The sequence below is a fragment of the Triturus cristatus genome, chromosome 3_1 (assembly GCF_964204655.1).
Source record: "Triturus cristatus chromosome 3_1, aTriCri1.1, whole genome shotgun sequence".
NCBI lineage: Eukaryota > Metazoa > Chordata > Amphibia > Caudata > Salamandridae > Triturus > Triturus cristatus.
The window spans coordinates 465112223-465134532 of record NC_140583.1 but is presented as its reverse complement, the minus strand read 5'-3'; the positions used below and the strand labels follow the sequence as shown (position 1 = coordinate 465134532).

At 41.3% G+C, this 22310-nt stretch overlaps 1 protein-coding gene across 1 annotated transcript in view; it reads left to right on the top strand.

Annotated features, from left to right (window-relative positions):
* LOC146860416 (phospholipase A2 inhibitor and Ly6/PLAUR domain-containing protein-like) overlaps positions 1 to 20561 on the top strand; it is a 73306-nt gene extending 52745 nt beyond the window's left edge. Inside the window, exons 4-5 of the mRNA XM_085646343.1 lie at positions 17593 to 17742; positions 20431 to 20561. Coding sequence (XP_085502469.1) covers positions 17593 to 17742; positions 20431 to 20561 — 281 coding nt within the window. The remainder of the gene's footprint in view (positions 1 to 17592; positions 17743 to 20430) is intronic.
* Positions 20562 to 22310: the final 1749 nt, after the last annotated feature.

Genomic DNA, 22310 nt, shown 5'->3' with positions numbered 1-22310 from the left:
TGTGTAAATCTCATTTTTAGTTCCTGAAAGGCTTCTTCTGCCTCCTTCTTCCACGTAAACAGAGTATTCTTCTTTAAGAGGCTGGTGATGGGTTAAACGATCTTGGAAAAATCCCTTATGAATCTTCTATAAAAGTTGGCGAATCCTAAGAAGCTTTGCAGGGATTTTACACACTTAGGAGATTTCCATTGAGTTATAGCCAAGACCGTCTTATCATCCATCTTCAAGCCTTTCGTGTTGATGATATATCATAAGATCTCGATCTCAGGTACATGGAACAAACATTTCTCTGGTTTATCAAATAAAGAATGTTGTATCAAACGGTCCAATACCGCTTTAACATGGGACACGTGTTCCTGTAAGGTGGGAGGGTAGATGAGTATATCATCTATTTAGACAATGAAAAACACATCCAGTAATCCTCATAGCACCTTATCCATAAAGTATTGTAAGGCGGCTGGTGCGTTGCATGACTCAAATTGCATCACTCGATATTAGAATAATCGGAATTTCATACTAAACGCCGTCTTCCACTCATCTCCCTTCTTAACCCTCACCAAATGGTATGCCCCTCACAAATTGAGATCTTCGCCCCTTTGAGCTGACCCAGTAACACCGGAATAAGAGGTATTGGGCACCTGTTCTTAATGGTCACCCTGTTGGTGGCTCTGAAGTCTATTTACGTTCTTAAACCTCCTTCCTTCTCGGATATTAAAAAAAGAGGCGAAGAAGCCGGAGACAAGGATGAACAAATTAATCCGGTAGCTACATTTTCATGAAGAAATTCACAGAGATGATGGTTTTCTGTCTCCGTCAAGGCATATAATCTGTTACATTGTATGGCTGCACCCTGCACGAGGACAATCCTGCAGTCATATTTCCAATGTGGAGGAAGTTGACTCACCTTTTGTTTATCAAACACAACGTGGTACTGATGGTATACAGGAGGTATCGAAGTGGCATAACACAGCAGTGGTTCGTTGCTACCCATTGCTAAACAGTAAACAGCGAGCCAGGGAGTCACAGGATCATAAGTGTGTTGTTCTTTCTTGTGTACAATGTTCCATGCAGAATGAGGAATCAAAGGTAACAGAGCCGGCTGCCCATTTTACCGCCGGATCGTGTAGGTTCAACCAAGACATTCCTAGAATGAGACAAAACTGGGGTGCATCTATCAGATCAAATTGTATCTTTCCGAAGTGTTTATCTCTGAACTGCATCACCAAAGCTTGTGTGTCCTGAAGTCAAGGCAGTACCATCAACCGCCTTCACAGATTCTGGAGTACTCTTCTTATTGCAAGGTATCCCTAAATTCAAAGCATACTTTCTATTAATAAAGTTACCTGTGGCCCCAGAATCCAACAGGGCCGAAACACGCAGCTGACCTGTATGGGTAACCACAGCGTAGGACACACGTTGAGATGCGCTGCAGACTTTTGATTGGTATTCGCTATATTGGGTGAGGTCTCAATTTTCTCGGTTCCTGTACAAGGGATCTCCTTCTTCTCCAGGTTGCATAGCTTTCTGACGGTTTGTAACCGTGAGCCACAGCTTGGTTCTTTTCTTACAGGGGATCTATCATAGGTCCTCGTCTGAGCCTTACACTCCTTGATGAAATGACCACCCTTTCCACAGTATAAACAAAGTTTCAGTTTATGGCGTTTTTCACATTCTTCCGTACTAAGAGGACCCCGTGTGCCTTTGATCTGCATGGGTTCCACCCAGTCACTCCCACGAGGGTGTTCCTCTGTGGTAGTCTTCTGGCGCTGTAGGAAGTATCTGGGTTCTACTTTTGCCTTGTCCCCTTTCCGGTCTTGCATTCAGTGATCTAATTGTACTATTAATTCAATTAACTCATCGCAAGACTGAGGCAATTGCACTATTTGCGACAGCACATCCTTTAATTCATTGCACAATCCTTGGTAAAAGAGAGAAGTCCATTTTTCCATAGGCCAGTTTGTTTTAACTAAGAGACAGTTGAAAGAGGTCATATAAGACAGTACATTATGTGATCCCTGTCTTAAGGTTAGCAGCTCCTTATCCAAAGAAAGAAGGTGAGACTTCCTGTCAAATAGTTTACTCATCTCCGTACAGAAATCAGAAAAGTTGTATAGTAGGGGGTCATCTCTTACTATTAGGGGAATAAACCAACTGGCTGCATTTCCTCCCAATTACGACATCATAAAGGCAGTCTTAGCTTGTTCGTTATGGAACACCGTTGGTTTACAAAGAAAATGAAGCCTACACTGGTTCAGAAAAATCCAGAATTTTCTTGGATTCGAAAAAAATCTTTCTGGTGGTACTAAGGGAATCTGCAGGGGCTGTATAACTTGCAATGGTTCCTGTCGGGTTTGAGAAAGCGTTATATGAGTGTCCTCCCTCCTTCTTGAGGATGTTGTGTGGGTTCTGAACTGGGCCCATTGGTCTGCATAGGAGGAGGCAGAGTCCACTCCTTAATGTAAAGACTACTGCTCCTCTTGGTTTACCATTCAGACTCATCCCTGCTACTTCTCTTCTAACCGATCCCATTTCTTTTCTTATCTCTTGATTCTCAGTCCGAAAGGCAGTGACCTCACAGTGTAGAGTGGTCACTGTCACTAACAAGGAAGTGAGAATTGTGTTGGTATCCATCGCCCAGGCCAGTTTATAAACTTGGGCTTGACAATCTGTCAGATATGTCAGGTAGTCAATTGGAGTATCACTAACCTGAATCTTTACCCAGCAAGGGAGATGTGTGAAGCTATGTCTCCAATGTACCCTTTGTGATACCTCTCAAGCGCATTTAGCAGAGCTATCCTGAAAAGGCACCACTCAGGGGAAAATGGGAATGGGATAAAACAAGAAAAACCTGCTGAAGCGAGCAAGCATCCTTTCTATCTTGGAATTGGGCTCTCTGGAACGTCTCCCGCTTATGTGTACTCCCTGTAGCAGGATAGAAAAAAGAAAGAACATTAATAAAGAAATAAATATATATTACTGTAGTATCATATCATCTTGAGAGATAGATAGCTAGATTGATAGATAGCTAGATTGATAGATAGATAGGTAGATAGATAGGTAGATAGATAGATAGATAGATAGATAGATAGATAGATAGATAGATAGATAGATAGATAGATAGATAGATAGATAGATAGATAGATAGATAGATAGATAGATAGATAGATAGATAGATAGATAGATAGATAGATAGATAGATAGATAGAAATGAATGAAATGAAATGAAATGAAAATTTGACTTATAAAGCGCTACAGTTGCCCTGAGGCGTCCAGGCGCTGGAACAGATGGGGCCCTCTTGAGGTTACTAGCTAGGCATTAAACAGCAGGGTTTTTAGCTGTTTACGAAAAGTGGTCAGGTTGGGGTTGTTTCTTAGCTGCAAAGGGAGTGAGTTCCAGAGTTTGGAAACGTTATACGAGAAGGAGCGTCCTCCTGCTCTAACTCTGCGAGTTCTGGGGATCTCGGCCAGGAATGCTGTAGAAGAGCGGAGGGATTTGTTCGGCCTATAGGGAGAAATCAGGGGTCGATTGATGTCTGGGCCCGTTTCCCAGAAAGTCTGGTGGGCAATGCAGAGCGATTTGAATCTTACTCTGTCCCTGATAGGTAGCCAGTGCAAGGTCCTCAAGCTGGTTCTCACTGAGGTCCTCCGGGGGATGCCCAACAGTGCTCTGGCAGCACAGTTTTGGGTGCGTTGGAGCTTCTGTAGGGTGTAATCCGGGGCTCCCAGGTATAGGGCGTTATTGAAATCCAAGCGGGATTGGATAAGGCCCTGTATAATTATCTGTTTGGCCTCGAAGCAGAGGAGGGGAAGGACTTTCTTGATCACTCTGAGGAGGCCAAAACAGGTGGCTGAGATCTTAGTGGCCTGTGTGTTAAAGCTCAGAGACTTGTCGAGCCAGACCCCTAAGCTTTTGATGTTATCTCTGGGGGGTGGAGCCACTCCCATGCTTGATGGCCAGCTCGGCTCTATGGAGACGGGGGAGGCTGTGCCCAGGATCATCAGCTCAGTTTTGTCGTCATTCAACTTTAGGCAGGAGCTCATCATCCACTTCTTTACGTCCTCCAGACAAGCCGCTAGGTCTGGTGGTGCCTGGAGGCCGCTCTTCTCTGCCAGGGAGACCACCAGCTGGGTGTCGTCCGCATAGGAAATGATCTTTACACCGTGCGGACGGACAACCTCAGCCAGTGGCCTCATGTAAGCGTTGAAGAGCGTAGGGCTTAAGGAGGAGCCCTGGGGGACTCCACATCCCAAGGGACGAATGGATGAGCGTGATGTGCCATCGAAGACCTGAAAGGTTCTGTTGGACAAAAAAGAATTGAACCATGTCAGGGCATCTCCGGTCACTCCTAAGTTGGCAAGACGAGTTAGCAAGATCTTGTGATGCACCGTGTCAAATGCGGCACTTAGATCGAGGAGGATCACTGCCACTGATCCTCCTCGATCCAGGAGCCGTCTTACCTCCTCAGTCACAGCCAGTAACGCCGTCTCAGTCCCATGTTTGGTACGGAAACCTGTTTGGGAGGAGTCGAGGAGATGGTTTTCTTCAAAAAACATTGTCAGAGTGGTATTGACATGTTTCTCCAGAATTTTCGATGCCCAGGGGAGTAATGAGATCGGACGATAATTGCTAGGATTAGCTGGGTCTAAAGAAGGCTTTTTCAGCAGGGCCCGCACCATAGCATGTTTCCATGTTGGAGGGACTATCCCACTGATTATGGAGGAGTTCGTGAGCTCCAGGAGCGTGGGGAGAATAGCAGTACTGGCAAGATTCAGTGAGCCTGGGGGGGCAGGGTCGCACGGGGAGCCGGATTTTATTTTTTGTGCCAGTGTCTGTGCGGTTTCCAAAGTTATCAAGGGAAAAGACTCTAGGCACTTGGATGAGTTAGAAGTCAGGTGCAGGTTCTGGCCAGGGGAGTCAGAGGGGGGATTGGGGAAGGAAAGATAGATTTTATTAATTTTTTGGAAGAAGAATTCCGCCAGATCATTGCATTTGGTTGGTGAGTTGTTGTTATCTGTGACTGGGGGCGGGGGTTTGATCAGGGAGTTAACTATGCAGTAGATTTCTTTGGATTTAGATTTTGCCGTGGTTATTTTAAGGTTGTAGAAGGCAGCTTGTGAGGATTTAATAGCCAGTTTATAGTTCCTGATCATTTCCCTGTATGTGGCCTTTACTTCAGGGTTGTATGAGATGCGCCACTTTCTCTCCTGTTGTTTGCAGAGACGTTTGTGGTTCCTGAGCTCTTCTGTGTACCAGGGAGCTGTTTTACTATGTCTCTTAGATTTGGGTGCGTATTCTGGGGGGACCTGGTCCAGCGAGGTGGTTATCCATTCTTCATATTTTTTGTTATTAACAATTGGGTCTTGGGAAAGGGAGGGTTTCATGGTGCCTAGAGCTTGTACCCAGTTGTCAATAGGGAGTTTGGACCAGTTACGGGTTTTCCTAATAGTAAATGAGGAGGAGGGTGGTTTGCTTGTGGTCCAGTTGAAGGCTATTAAGAAGTGGTCTGACCAGGGGAGTCTGGTTATATTTCCCACTTCAAGCTGGTCACAGTTGCTGAAAATAGGATCCAGCAGATGTCCTTTTTCATGTGTGGCAGATGGAACTCGTTGCTCGAGTTGATATGCAGCCAGACTTGACTTGGTCTCTTGTGCCGACAGGTCTAGTGAGTTGTCAAAGTGAATATTAAAATCTCCAAGTAGGGAGAAGTTGGACGGGGAGACAACCGACTGAGAGGTCACAGAGAGCAAGGAAGTATTAAATTGTCCTATAGGACCGGGAGGGCGGTAGATGAGAATGCCAGTGAAGCAGGCGTTGGGAGAGAATTCGATGGCAAAAGAGAGGTTTTCGCAGTCCTCAATATCTTCCGATAAGTGACGACAGATGAAGCTTTCTTTGTATATAATTGCGAGGCCGCCACCTCTGCCCTTAGGTCGGTCTGCGCGTGCTATCTGGTACCCTGGGATGATAGCTTGTGCAAGGTCTGGCTGAGAGTCTTGGTTCAGCCAAGTCTCAGTCAGAAACATAGCATCTGGGGAGTATTCCTCTAGTAATAGGGAGATCTCTAGACAATGTTTTACGAGGGACCTACAGTTTAGAAGAAGCATGGAGTAGGTCTTTAGCTCGCCTGATGGTTTGGTGGTTGGAGTGCATAGGTGTAAATTACAGTACTTACAGCGTCGAGGAATCTCCAAAGGGTGTAATGGGATAGCGCATTTAGGAGAGATAGGTGGCCGTAGCTGGCATAAAAGGTCTCGGCTGTATACCAGTCTGTCGCCTCTGGGGAAACCAGAGGACGTGGCCCCTGGGCCCGGCCGGGCGCGGACGAGCGCAGACGAGCTTGCCTTAAGCGCGCCTTCGGCGCGCAATCGGCGCGCCCGCTGCGCTCGTCCGCTGCGCGTCCTATGGTTGCACATATCTATAGAGGAGAGGAGGAGTCGAAGGGGGCGTGGCCTGTAGGGTGGGCGTCCCTCCCTCCGCGACAGCTACCAATCAGCTGTGCGAGGTGCTGGGTCAACGCGAGTGAAGTGCTTTTTAAAAACGAAACACAACACAAGTGAATACAGGTATACAATTATTTTAAAATGTGAAGCGTCTCCCAGCTATTCCGCCTCAGGAGGATTAAGTCTGTCTGAGCGCCGCTTTCAATCAGCGCGTTAGATAGATAGATAGATTGATAGATAGATAGATAGATAGATAGATAGATAGATAGATAGATAGATAGATAGATAGATAGATAGATAGATAGATAGATAGATAGATAGATAGATAGATAGATAGATAGATAGATAGATAGATAGATAGATAGACAGAAAGATAACAGATCATAAAGAAATAAATATATATTACTGTAGTATCATATCATCTTGACAGATAGATAGCTAGATTGATAGATAGATAGATAGATGGATAGATAGATAGATAGATAGATAGATAGATAGATAGATAGATAGATAGATAGATAGATAGATAGATAGATAGATAGATAGATAGATAGATAGATAGATAACAGATGGATATATGTTAGATAGATAGATAGATAGATAGATAGATAGATAGATAGATAGATAGATAGATAGATAGATAGATAGATAGATAGATAGATAGATAGATAGATAGATAGACAGAAAGATAACAGATCAATAGATAGATACCAGACAGATAGATGTTCGATAGATAACAGATGGAGGATAGATATGAGAGATAACAGACAAATAGATTAGACTAGACAGATAGATAGATGACAGATAGAGTTAGTGTGTTCTGCAGCTAATATAGTGCATTACAGTATCTTGTTGCTACAGTGCCATACTATGCTTTCTGTGGTTTTCTGCAGCGTGATGTAGTACAGTACCGCCGATGGTACACTGCCATCAGGCGGAAGAGAAGTATGGGTTGATTTTTGAATTGAGGAATATAAAATCCGTAAGGAATAGTAGCAATGCTTGTGGTGATCGCAGAATAACATTGCATGTACCATATGTTTTCAGCTTAAGGGTTTCTCTTGTCAGAGTTGTTGAGTCTGGTTTTATAAAAAGAAACAAGGTCTGACTCTTCATTGGACCCTTGAGAGTCCCTTGCTCTTCATCCAGTCAGTAGGGGAAATCTGAACGCCTGACCAGAAGCATTAAAGAGGTTAGAAATGAACGGAAAGTTCAAGTCCTCCCCTTCACCGATGGGCTTCTGGACTATGCTGCAATGCACTCCCCTTTTTCACATGCTTCTAAAACAAGAAATAGAAAGCAAGAACGTGGCACTAACCGTAATGGACTGGTGCTTGAAAGTAGAGAGTGGAAAAGGCATGGTAATAATCCGATTAGTGGATTTTAAGGATTTTTAACATTGAAGAACTCCTTAGAAAAACCACACAAGGGTGCTCACGACCAGTTGATGATAGGCACTATTATTGAACCAGCTGGAACAGATTTGTTGCAATTAATCTCCAGTTCATTAACAAATGTGAGTTGTGAGCTGAAAGCTTATTTTTCTGTGCTTTGCTTAAATTTGTAATTTGCTTTCGCGTCGCAGCAAGTGCCTCGAAGGCTGTGCTTCATCGGGTACATTTGTTACAGTTAGAAACAGGGGCCACTGAAGCAGGAGCTGCAATTCGGAGCACTGTCATACACATATTGTTTCTCTTTTGAATTGTATTAACAACAAATGCAAAGTTGACAGAGTTTGGCTGCTCTGCACACCGGTGGAAGCTTGGAATGTTGATCCTGATTAATGCTAAATATTGTCAAGCCAGAAATTAAAACTTTGCTGAGGCGGTCTTGAGGCAATAAAAATCGTTCCATCACAGAAGCAGCTGTACATAGCGATCATTTTCATCAAACACAAATGCAGTAGAAGTAAGCTGGGTTTCTCGATGTGAAGGAAAAAAAGAAAAGGAATGCATGGGAACCTGGACGGCCAGGAGGAACCTGTGAAGGCAATGCCCAAACAGAAGGAGGGGACATCACATGCTGTACAGTGTGATGGCCAACCAAAGTGTTCTCTGAATGAAATCACCTGAAAGAGAGCTATGCACATAAAGGAAAAACACATACAGAAATGCACCAATAACAAGCCAGCATTTCTGAATGCCATATGAAACAACTAATGGCAATTGGTTAGTGGGCCAGAGCCAATAGAAGCAGATACAACAGTTCGATCAAAGCTCTACCTAAAAAGGAGTTCAAAGGGCAAAGAGAGTGGAGACAGAAAAGAGAGCAGGAGACTAAGAGAGAGAAGTGAAGTAGCAGGAGAGAGAGAGAAGGAGGATAAGCTGGGGGGCCTTAAACAGCATAGCAGCTGGGCACAAAAGGGTGATGGTCGCAAGGGCCCAAATGCAAGCCAGGCGGGGGTCAGGTTGCATTGGCTTCATGGCTGGTTTCCTCTGCGGCTGCCAGTAAGTAGAAGTGGGAGAAGGCTTAGAACATGGTGGGAACCACCCTATGGGTGAAGGGAAGACAAACAGAAGAGCAAGACGGCAGAATGGAGAAAGGTTGTAAGAGGACAAAGATGGTGAATACATTTTAAAGAAACGTCAATGTAAATTGAACATTGGATGGGCAAGTACTCATTGGCCTGATTCATAAAGATAAATAGTATTTTTAGTAACTGTACAACTTTTGGCTGTCGCAAGATCTGAGTGAAGGTTACTAGTAAAAAACAAAAAACAAAAACATTAGCAGGTGCATCACCACACAGGGACAACCACTGCTACTGCAACACCACCCATTAGAACATAATGAAGGTAGGGGATTAAAATAAATCCCCATTGAAAATAATGTTGAATACAATTATTGAATATTAAATAGTTAAAAATGCAAATAAATATAAATTAAGCTTATTGTTACCTCAATCTTTAAGTTACAAATTAGTGCATTAAAACATCTTATAATTATTTTTTTATATTTGCTATTTGTATATATTTTTAGAATTAATTTATATTTATGTAGATTTTTAACTATTTTAAATATTTGGATTTAGTAGGTTAAAATACAAGGATGCACTGCAAATTTTCACCTCGTTGATATGTGTGTGCATTGTTTCCCTTACTACTCACATATATGAAGCATGCAATCAGGCTAGTGAGCTACTCAAACCGCACATAATTTTCCAGCACTCACTGGTAACAAATCCGTTTTATAGACATAAATACAGCTTAAAAATCTGGGACTCAACAGACAAATCTAACATTTCTGTAATTGTATACAAAGTGGGGTGTCTATAGTTAATATTGTGAGAATATGGGGATTCTACTCTACTCTCAACTACTCAGATTGAGACAAATATCTTCAAGCGAACAACTATATAAAAACAGCCAAGCTAAGATGATTACCAAATTCAAACAAAGGGGATACCCTGATCACATCATCAACTCTGCCATAAAAAAAGTGGACTCTAAAGAGCAAAAAATCTTGCTTGAAAGTCAAGCCAAACCGAATAACCAGGATGCCAGATCGGTCTTTGTGTCAAAACTTTCTACTTGAAGTCAAAAGATTTAAAAAAATCATTCTAAAGTTCTGGCCAATGTTACAAACAGAGGTTGATTTCAAAGGTATATTTAAAGACCAATCCCTCTTTGCCTACCAAAGAATAAAGATTCTGGGGCAAGCCAGTAAAAACAAAAGACAGACACACAGGGGAACTGTACCTTGCCCTAATTTGCGGGAATTGCAACAACATAATTAAAGGTACAACCATTATGCACCCCACCCAGGGGACGCCGATCAAATTAAAAACCACGGCAACATGTGACACAAGCAATGTCATCTATCTACTCAAATGGCCTTTGCGGACTGGTATACGTGGGCAAGACACAGCGGAAAGTCAAAATCCGATTAACCGAACATAAAAGCAATATACATACCAAAAACACAAAATCTACATATCAGTACATTTTAACACATTCAATCATAACATTAGTCAACTGAGATTGTTAATACTAGAACAAGTATCGGTTAAAGCAGGAAGAGACAACAGCAGATACCTGCTCCTTAGGGAAATCGTCTAGGTGAATCGCCTGGACTCGATCAGTCCCAAAGGATTGAATGAATGGATGCACCTTTTCTTATGATAACCACCTCCTATATAGGAAATATGTAATCGGTCAGCTCTACATTCGTTTGATATTTCTCAATACTTTTCAAAATTAGAGGTTCACAACACTCTTTTATTTCCATTCATTATTTTTGTACACTTTGGGGCCGATTCTGATCCTGGAAAAACCGGGTCCGAATCGTCGGACGGAGCGTTTTCTCCGTCCGACTCGTACCCGGGAAAAATACCTTACAAACATGCAAGTACGATTCGTACGGAAACACCATTTCCGTACGAATTGTAAAAAACACCGACCGGCTAAAATATACCCGCAATTCCAATCTGGGACACCGCGTACGCGACATTCGCACGGAGTCAGGCAGCGTTTTACGGACCAGCAAGTACGATTCGTACCCACAGCACTTGGCACGGCAATATTTTTAAGGGACCCAAAAAGTGCCGGAAAAGCTAAGTACGCCACGATGCACGGCGAAAAGGGGGCCCGGTACGCACCGTACCCCCATCCCTACACGTCCGCACCGTACCCCCAGCCCCCCCATGTCTGCACCGTACCCCAGCACCCCCCCATGTCCGCGCCGTACCCCCACCCCCATAGGTACGGTGCGTACCCCCACCCCGTAGGTGCGGTGCATACCCCCACCCCGTAGGTACGGTGCATACCCCCACCCCGTAGGTACGGAGCGTACCCCCACCCCGTAGGTACGGAGCGTACCCCTACCCCGTAGGTACGGTGCATACCCCCACCCCGTAGGTACGGAGCGTACCCCCACCCCGTAGGTACGGTGCGTACCCCCACCCCGTAGGTACGGTGCGTACCCCCACCCCGTAGGTACTGTGTGTACCCCCACCCCGTGTAGGTACGGAGCGTACCCCCACCCCCGTATGTATGGCGCATACTTGGTGGGGTGGGCTGGGGGGGTGTTCGGCGCGTATGCGGGCTCATGTTTGGATGTCTCCATGGTTGCTATGGGAGTTCGCTGCGTACGGGGTTTTTTCCATACGGTTGTGCATTCGGACGGACGGGACGGTTCGTACTTGCGCGCTCGGACTTCATTTTCCCGATTCGTACGTAAAACTGTCCGGGGACGTGTCGGATACTTTTTCCGACCCGAGGTCGTTTCGGGGAATTTTCCCAATGCGATTCGTATGGATTTTTTAACATACGAATCGTACTTGCCAGTTTGTACGGGACTTGTACGATTCGTACGTAAAAAAAATCCGGATACGATTCGTACGGGGAATATTTTTAACGGATCGGAATCGGCACCTTTAAGTTTCCATTGTTCATCATATATCAACTAAGTATTTCATGCCCCAAAACTCTATTTACGTTTTTACGTTCTGAGCGTAGCCCAACTTTTCATTCCCATCATGCACACTTTTTTTTTTTTTTAAGTTTGAGTTTATTAAACAATAACAAGAAAAAACAAGAAAATGAATAGAATAAATCTCATTTAACATCCAAATTTTGTAAGGAAAGCAAGAATATAGAAGGATAGAACTATCATGCTATATGCAAAAAGAAATATACACAATATTAAACAATAAGGGGAAAGGGTAAGGGAAGGGGAGCAATATGTAATTCATATATAACAATTAAGAGTAAAAGACATAAGACATAAATAATTTAACATTGTAAGCATAATAATAACTAATATTGAATAACGTGATATAAACATAGGGTGTACAAACCTTCTAATCATCTAGGAGTAGAGAGCCTTAAGGGAGAAGTTAAGGTGGTTTCTGTACATCATCTGATACATTCATATTTTTAAAATTAGAAGAGGCAGACAAAGATAAATATGTTGTTAATGGAAGCCATAAAAGATCTCTTTTAATTGTTAGAGGTATAGGGGTAACATAGTTATTGTATAGTTGATGATGAAAACAGACCGCGTACCACCAGGATCTGAAAGTAACTTTATCTGCCTGCTTCAAATTTGAGGTTATTACATGAAAAGCAATAGCTAACAATAAATCTAAAAGTTTATAACTCAGTGGTGACAGGGGCCATTGGGCTGATAGAGTGCCTAGGAATATATTTGTTAAGGGAAAAGGGACCTGAATTTTTAAAATTATCTTAATTTAGGACCAGACCAACTGCCAAAATTGGCGGATGGGGGACACTCAAACAACATATGTTTTAAGTTGGCAGAAGGACAAGGGCAGGACCAACAAGTAGAGGACACTTCTGATGAAAAAGATGCTAGAATCACTGGAGAAAATAGCACCCGTTGATAAATGAAGCAAAGGGTTTGTGCGGTATTCACAGCTCGAGATGTTTTGTGAAGCTTAGACCATAATTTATACCATGTAGTGATTGGCCGACTTTGTGATAAATCCTTTTCCCGAGCCAATTTAATCTTAAATTTTAGTCTGTCTGGTAGCAGTTGTAAACATTTGCATATATTGGATGCAAAGGGGGAAGTCTCCAATAGTGAAGATATGTTTTTGTAATTTGCAGGAAGGTTAGAAGTTCTTGGTAAAGTAAGAAGATATTGATTGAGGGAGGAATGTATAAGATTATGTTGCAATCCAGAGGACGCTGGAATAGAAAATTTAGTTTGGAGATCAGAAAAAGAAAGGGGTTGATCATCAAATAGAAGCTGAGATATTCAACGTAAGCCCTTAGAATACCAAGTGTTCCAGTATATTGAGTGATTATGGATTCGTAATGATTCATTATGCCAAATGGGTTGTTGTTGATAGGAGTTAGTTCAGGGATATGATGATGGTAAGAGAGGTACCAAGAGTTTACAGGAGTGGGAAACGATGGGGGAAAGTAAAGATGAAACATTAGTAGTAAAAGTGAGGACTTCCTGAAAATCGAAAGTTGCAATAAGAAATTTCTCTTTTTTTATCCACAATGGAGGATATATTGGTAGGTCCATAGAGAGCCAACGAGCAGCTTGTTTTAGAGAGAAAGTGGAATGATAAGTTTTAAAATCAGGAAACCTAAGACCTCCATTAGGTCTATCCTTTTTTAAAGAAGACAAAGCTATACGAGGGGGTTTGCCTTTCAATAGAAATTTTGCTAAGGTAGAATCAATTTTCTTAAAGTAATACCCAGAAATGTGTATTGGAATCATGGATATAATATATTATATAAGAGGAGAGAGCATCATTTTAATCGAGTCCAATCAACCCCACCAAGAGAGAAAAAGGGGGGGCCAATGTGTAATAGCGACATTCAATTTTTTGTGATAAAATCAAAGTTTAACTTTAATGGTTTAGGAATTAAAGGGGCAAACCACAAGCCTAACTATTTTATTTTAGATGGTTGCCATGAAAAACCGGAATGGACAAAGAGATGTTTTTCACATAAAACATTTAAAGGTAGGACTTTACATTTATCGGTATTAAGACGGTAGCCTGAAAGCTGAGAAAAGGAGGCTACCAGTTGAATAAAAGGGGGAAGAGAGGTTGCAGGGTTAGAACAGTATAAAAGAATGTTATCGGCGCATACTGACATTTTGACCTGATGTGGACCAAACTGAAATCCAGAAATATGATCATTTTGCCTAATCTTAGTTTAAAAGGGTTCTAACGCTATGACAAATAACAAAGGTGATAAGGGGCACCCTTGTCACACTCCTCTAAGCAATGGAAAGTAATCTGAAGTTTTCCCGTTGACAAATATTGAAGCTTTGTGGCCTGAGTATAACTGAGAAATTAAAGCAATCAACTTAGGAGGAAAGGCAGTCCATTTTAATGCATGAAACTTAAAATTCCAGCCAATCCTATCGAAGGCCTTTTCTGCATCCAAAGCTAAAGTGGCAATAGGGTAATCTAAGGATGAGGCTTTCCTTAGGATATTGAAGAAGACCCGAGAATTGTCAGAGGCTAGTCTTCCCTTAACGAAGCCAGATTGTTCAGGGCCAATCAGATCAGGTAAAACAAGATCAATACGAAGTGCCAAAATCTTTGCAAAGATCATATAGTCAGTATTAACTAGGGAAATGTGCTGAGAATTCTTACAAAGAGAGTGATCTTTATCTTTCTTTGGGACTAAACAGATCAAGACTTCCTGAAACATGCCCTGAGATGAACCATTATCAGAGAAATATTTAAATAAAAGTAAAAGATTAGGCAAACGGAGTTTTGCAAAATGAGCATAAAACTCAATCGTAAAGCCATCTGGTCCGGGCGCTTTCCTGCATCGTATCACCGAGACTGCATGGGATATTTCCGCTAAAGAAATATCTATTCCCAAGGGATCAAAATCAATGTGTTGAGAAGGACGTCAAGCAATGGATTGAAAATAGGTAGAAAGATCAAACTGTTCTGGTAGGGTTTCAGACGTATATAAATCCTTATAAAATGAAACAAATTCATTTAAAATATCATTATATTTAAAAATAGGGGTACCAGTAGGGCCTTATACAGATTCTATTCTAGTTCTTTTCTTTCTTTCTTTTAAAGAGTTAGCCAGCAATTTCCCATTTTGTTTTGACCCCCGTAATAGTGAGCACTACTTTTCATAAGTAATTGGAGGCAGCGTATGTAGATAATCTATTAAAAGTAAATTTAGCGTCAATAAGATTTTTCAAGAAAGACTCATCATTAGATTGATAATAAGTATATTCTAACTGTTTAATTTTATTAAGTAATTGAGTGGATTAGGTCTCTGGTGATTTTTTCTTTTGTGATACAACATTTATAATAAAACCCATGGTGGTCGCCTTAAAGTAATCCCATATCATAACAAAAGGAGATTCTGGGGTTGAGTTCATAGTAAATAATTTGGAGGCAAAGGAATTGAATTGTTGGCAGAAATTAGGATCTAGAAGTAGGGAAATATTAAAGCACCGTCTTCCTAGGTGGGGAGAAAAAGGGATACGGTCTATATATATATATATATATACAGGAGCATGATCTGAGATTAAAATTGATCCAATTTAAGATTGAATGACATGTTGGGCCTAAGATTTACCTAGGAAAAGGTAATCAATACAGAATTGTGAGTGATGTGAGGCTGAATAAAAACTATACTCTTGAAGATCAGGGTGACAAAGTCTCCAAATATCAACCAACGATTTGCGACGTATGGTGGATGTAAATTGTGAATGCATCTTAGAGGGAACAAACTTAACTCTTGAATGTCTGTCTAATATGGGATCATGAATTTGGATACAGTCACCTCCAAATATAATTCAATCATCATCATATAAAAGCAATTTGTCAGAATCATTAGTCCAGGAAACTTTATTGAGCGAAGTATATACATTAAAAATAACTAAAGGAATCTTATCTATGAGGATCTTAACAATAACCCAACGACCTTCAGTTTCAGATTCCTGTTGAACAAGAGAGACATGCAATTTTTTATGGCATAAAATCAAAACCCCATTTTTCTTACCTAAAGCTGGAGAATAAAACACATGACCCACCCAACATCTCTTCAGCTTGGAAGCTTCATCTTCAGAAATATGAGATTCTTGAAGTAAAGCAACATCTGTTTTTAATTTCGCTAGATGAGATAGCATCCGTTGCACTTTAATAGGGTTGCTTAGTCCTTTAATATTTCAGGTAGTAACCCGAAATGTAACTTAATGATGAAAGCATGAACAAACAATATGCTTACAAGAGTGTAAGTAAAGTTAGAATAAGATAGATATAAGGAAGAAAAGTGAAAGAAGCGAAGCATTTGATTTCATGAAAGAAAGCATATGGGGAAGGAGTAAAGCAGATAAAATAAAAATGAAAACGATAGGAAAAAACCATACAAGAGAACACCAATGAAAGAAAGATAAGACAGAGAACAAAAAGACAGTACAAATCATACAAATGACGACTGAAGGACATACCTACAAACAGAAGACAAAACACAATCTTTATTTAACACACATTCGACATAACACACAACATTATGTCTAAGTTCACTCTTTATTTCGCACACTTCTGATGTCCTAACGTGCAAATCGGCAAGGAAGATATTGTGCATTTACTGTATGTTACATAAATTGGTTATATGCTTACACAGAAGGTATGTAAGCTTTATCCGTTTTGAATTTATGAATATAATCAGTTACAAACAGCTTCGAGGTAAACCGTTACACATTTTATTCACTTTGGTGGCGGGGTCTCTTTATTCCACACACACTCAATGTAATATGCTGACATCGCAATTCTTCATACACTGGTATTTAAACCGTCAAGGAAGACGCAGCACGGTCACTGCATTCTACTCTAATCGCCAAACACCTACATGGAAGGTATATGAGATTTATCTTTTTTGACACCACAATGAAAGTTGCAGCTGTGGGGCTTTTTGCTTTAGGTGCTTACAAACATGCACTATGATACACCATTTTTTCTAACTTGTTACACATGGTCTTTTACCACATTCGATTCAGTTATTTTGATTACCTTTTTTTACCCTCTATTCAGTACTGTTCCCAGTTTCTTAATTATGCAAGAAGCTTTTTCTTCCTGTGGTATATGTGTATTTAAAGTCACTCCTTTTTTAACCACATGGCCATTTTTTAGCTGGTCTTAGCATATTTTTTTTAAGTAAGCACTGTTTCATTACTTTCACGTCTTATTTAACTACGCATGATGTTCCCTTATCTCTGTTTGAGCTTGCTTAAGAACATTCTTGAAATAACGAAGCACCGGTTATCATTTGGCCACCAAGTACTAAACATAGAGGTGGTACTCAGTTTCAATGATTAATTCATAATGTTATGTTTTAGAATAATACCCCTGATGAAGGGCCTAGCCTGTAAAGCATTGGCCTTGCTACCAAATGTATGTTCCAAGAATAAAAATTGACAATGATGTAATGTGGCACTAACATTACTTACATTTGGGAAAAGAAATTGCAAACACATTTACAATGAAGTATTAAATTGAAATTCCAACTCTGAATGGATTATAGTTTTATTTACCTTTCAAAAAGAAATTTGATTGGGGGAGTGCAGATTGGTGACATTTTTGCCATTGTGGAAACGCATCTTAATGTTCAATATGGGGATTTAGACATGACTTAGCACTATTATTGTGAACAGAAATATGCTTCTCATTCCTGTACTGGGTTGTTTCAGTGCCCCCTGCAGACAACACTCCCAACGGATACATATGTGAAGATTGTTTCAATGACCAGTCCGTGGACCTCTGCACAGTGTTTGGAGTAGTTCAGTGCACCGGGAAGCAGAACATGTGTAGCACCTTCTCTGGAACTTCCTCCAGGCCTGGTGAGATAAGTTGATTTTTGGCAATTGAGTGTTATGTATTCTGCGCACTACTCTTCATGGTTTCCAACTATTTCTTTATATTATAATTCTGTTCAAGATAATTATTTGCAATTCATAGAAACTCACTGAATGTCTTCAGCAAGCATGTTCATTCTACAAAGCACAAAGCGCACATCAGTTAGATCTACCTTATGTTTGTGTACAGTTATGTATATGACCTAGTATCTGATCAAACGGTCTTCATAAGGTGCCAATGTCCTTTCAAAAAGTGTTGTTTTTTGTGAACCTTAGTGTTTGTGAAGTTAAGTGTATCGCCCCCTGAATGTGTGTGTCTTGTTACATCCATCCTATCCCTTGATAGCCGTTGCTGCACTTCCAACAGGTCTATCAGACTTCTTTATCAGCTTGGCCTTCACTGCATTGTTTGGCGCTCGTCAATGTCTCCCAGTAAAGACTATGTGCATAGCTAATAAAACATTTAATGGACATGGATACGCCTTGCTTAGAATAACATGTAATCTTTGCATTACAGCGGTCAGCTGTGTTCCTCTAACATTTATGCTGCAGGTCTTAATCTGAGTAAGACACCTGTTGTACTGGGATAGCTCAGTTCCGACTGCCAGAAGGCCACCATTGTAACATTCTTGTGTAATATCCAAATTACATTCCATGACGTGTTATAACATACCATGATGTGGCTGAATTGCACAGCACAATAGTTCAATAAGTTATGAGATGCATACAACAACGACTTCTTACTGATAATTAAACCAGGGCATTGAAATTGCCTTTGATGTGATTAAGCAAGTCAATAAAAGCACAGTCAAGTAAGATCATTTCAAATCAAATCTTAGATTATAAATAATTTTGGCCAAGCTGCCTGTTCAGGACACATATTGTGTTAGTTTTCTCAGGACCAGGAGAAAAAAGTGTGTCCAGTACAACCAATTGGAGCGAGTCAAAAACATTTTTAGGATTTCATTAGTACTATTCAAAATCTAAGTGTATCATTCCTATCATGGGTTGTCATTAGTAGAGCTAGGTAAAAAATTAGAGCAAATTTTTAAAAAGCAGAAACCCATTTAAAAAATTTGCCTGAATGTAAAATCACTCCACATGTGAATTTCAAGGCATTTTATATTGTATCATAAGTATTGATATAAAAAAGGTAATGACTAATTATACTGATTGGAAAAATAAATTTACACAGCCATAATCATAATATATTCATCTAATCCCATTACCTGAAGAATTGAATGTGATTGAAAGGGTAAATATGATCAGTGTAGCTGCCAGATACTGTTTACAACCAAGAGAGATTTTTCTTTTGCAGGGTGAAAGGACGTCAAGTCCATGCCAAATTTCGGACTGGAACTCAAATCCTCGTCATGTGAAGAGATCCAGCACTGTGTTTGATATGTCTTATATTTTCCCAAAACTCCAAAATGCTAGTTGACACCCAGCCTAAAAACTATAAAACCTAAGCACAATAAATCAACAAGATTACTTTTCATATGACTTTTGGTTGTCCTGCCTGTTGGGGGAAGAGATGATAGGATGCATACGTAGAGGCCAAACAATACCATCCCCTCATTCTCTGCAATACTTACCTTTCTGCTACGGCTACATACCCATCATACCGCACATCCAAAGAGAGCCCCTCACACAAGGACGATACCCTCTGAAATAATGAGAAGGTATAGAAGACAGTGAGTGACAAGTGAGCAGGAAGGTGATGATCCAGCTTTACTAACAGGTTCCACTCCACCTCTAATACTCACCATGTAAATGTTCAGTAATTCACTGCTGGTGTCAGACCCAGCCATGACACATCTGACATTGTGGCATGTGTGCATGTTTCAGCTATTTGAGAGGAAAAGTTCTCCAAGACCATCTCATAAATGCAGGCCAGACCATGTAACCCCCTAGGATGGAAAAGCCCAGTCAATCTCTTGAAGATTTCATGTTGGAGCTTCAGGAACAATGGGTCTGCGGTATCCCCTATGAAAAGAGAGATGAGTCATATGTATTCTCACTTTGGAACACTGGTAGTCTAGAGGAAAACGGTGTGAAGAAACATAAGGATGAATTGTTTCCTATAAACTCACACTCATTAACACACCACTGAGGTGCAGTGGTATTTTAAGTTGTATGCTGGAATTAAGTCACCATTAGTGTTTCCACAAAGTGGTAATAAATAAAAATAAAACATACTTTCTGCAATGAAGGCGACACACCTCATGGCTTCATTTAATTAACAACAACTAAGTAGTCTTGGTTTTCAGTTGAATGAAATGTGGAAACTGTTCCACAATCATTGCAAAAGAAAAAAGTAATAAAGGGAGTCCAAAAACTGTATAACATAACATAATTTCTTATAAAAGCTCTATCAAATAATATGATGACCATTGTTAACAATAACAACTATAATGTACTAGTCAGGCAGAGAATGTCCTTGTGCTGCACACTGCTCTTATTTCCCACCATGAGGACATGTATGGACCTTCTGTAACACAATTCAGGTGCCCTGGAACCTGGCGCAGGTGACCTCCAACAATTACTGTTGTGGGCCAGCGGCCAACCTGAGACCTTGTGGCACTGGGATGGAAGTGATTTTCTCCCTAAATTCAGAAAATCTTTATCTAACCTCAATGTTAATGACTGATTATTGTTTGTCTTTTTTAATAGGTGAAGCTAGCAGATCATATAGCGGGAAAGGATGCATTACTCGAGACTTCTGCAAAATTGGAGTTTTTAACCTGGTGGGAACGCAAGCCTATGATTATCATTTAATTTGTTCCTCCGCCCTGAAAATGTGAGACCTTTGTTCATACCCCATAGGCACACCTACTCCTTTATTTATTTATTTATTTATTTATTGTTTTATAAAGCGCAAACTTGACCCGTTAGGGTATCAGAGCACTTTACAGGGAATCAAAGCAGTGTACAATAGGCATGAAATCACAAAGTATACAAAGGTAAAGAGGGGGAAGGGGTGCTGGATACATAATGGGTGGCAGACGCGTAAGTACAGTTTACATTTAGGTTACTCAAGATAAGGCCCCAGGCTTATTGATGAGGAAGCTTGGTACTCCGAAGGAAGGCGCTAGTTGTTACTTGGTCAGGGTCTCTGTGTTGGTAGGAGGCAACATTTAGGAGAGGAATTTACCCATAAGGAAGGTTTTGGCCACCTTTTTGAAACGTGACAGAAAAGGGATTCTTCTGATGGCAGACGGGAGAGAGTTCCATATTCTTGGAGCGGCTCCAGAGAAGGGCCGATTGACGTTATTTTTTTTCCACCGGAACCATGCAGTTTGGAGTAAAAGGTCTCTGGCAGACCGGGAGTTTCTGATTCCACCAGATAACACAAGTTTCTGTGCGAGATAAGTAGGGGAGTTTGAGTATAAAGCCTTGTGTGTGATGCAAGCCAGTTTGAGTTTTATTCTGGCCTCGAAGGGAAGCCAGTTCAAAGGTTTCAGGTGTGGAGAGATATGATCGAATTTTTGTGAGCTTGTAAGAAGTCTGGTGGCAGCATTAAAGGCAGGCTTTTAAGGGTGCCAGGGAGATTTTGGGTAGACCTGAGATCGTAGAACAGCCATACTCCAATCTGGAGATTATTAGCGCTTGGACTGCACTTTTTAGGTCGGCAGTGTCGAGGAAGGGTTTCAGTTTCCTAAGGTAGCTCAAGTGGAGTCTAGCTGATTTGGCCATCGAGTTGATGTGGTCTCACATGTTCAAATTGCAGTCAAGGGTTAGTCCCAGAGATTTTGCTGAGTCCACGATGGTCGGTGGGCAATCTAAGGCTGTGATGGCCTTGATCCATATCTGCATCTCGAGATTGGTTTTTGGAGGGGAAATTAGGAGAAATTCTGTTTACTTTGTGTTGAGTTTAAGATGATTGGAGGTGAGCCAATGGACTGTTGATTTCAGGTCCTCATTTAGGGAAAAAATCTCCTCGAGAGAAGAGGCTTTGATGTAGAGCTGAGTGTCATCAGCATACATATGGTAGGAGATATTCGCTGTGTGCAGTACTTCAGCCTGTGGTTCAAGGTAATGGTTGATAAATGTAGGGGACACGGTTGATCCTTGAGGGACACCGATCGTGACTGGAGAGGGAGCAGATAGGTTGCTGTTAATTGGGAATCGCTGTGATCAATTTTGGAGGAAGGATCTAAACCATTCTAGAACAGAGCCATCTAAACCCATCCTGAGTTTGAGACGTTCAAGTAGTTTTTCGTGGTTTACCGTGTCGAAGGCCGAGGATAGATCTAGGAGGATTAGAAGGCACGTTTTTCCTTGGTCCAGGGCTTGGAGGGCATAGTCCACGATGTGGAGCATGGTCGTTTCAGTACTGTGCCCAGGTCTTAATCCAGATTGGAAGTCATCGAGAAGGTGGAAGTTGTTGATGTGCTGACTTAGTTGCTGTTGTACACACTTCTCCAACACTTTAGCTAGGAGGGGGATGTTAGAGATTGGTCTGAAGTTGTCGGGCAGGCTGGATCCAGCGATGGCTTTTTCAAAATTGGGAGGACTTGGCCGGCTTTCAGAGAGTCAGGAATGGAACCCTG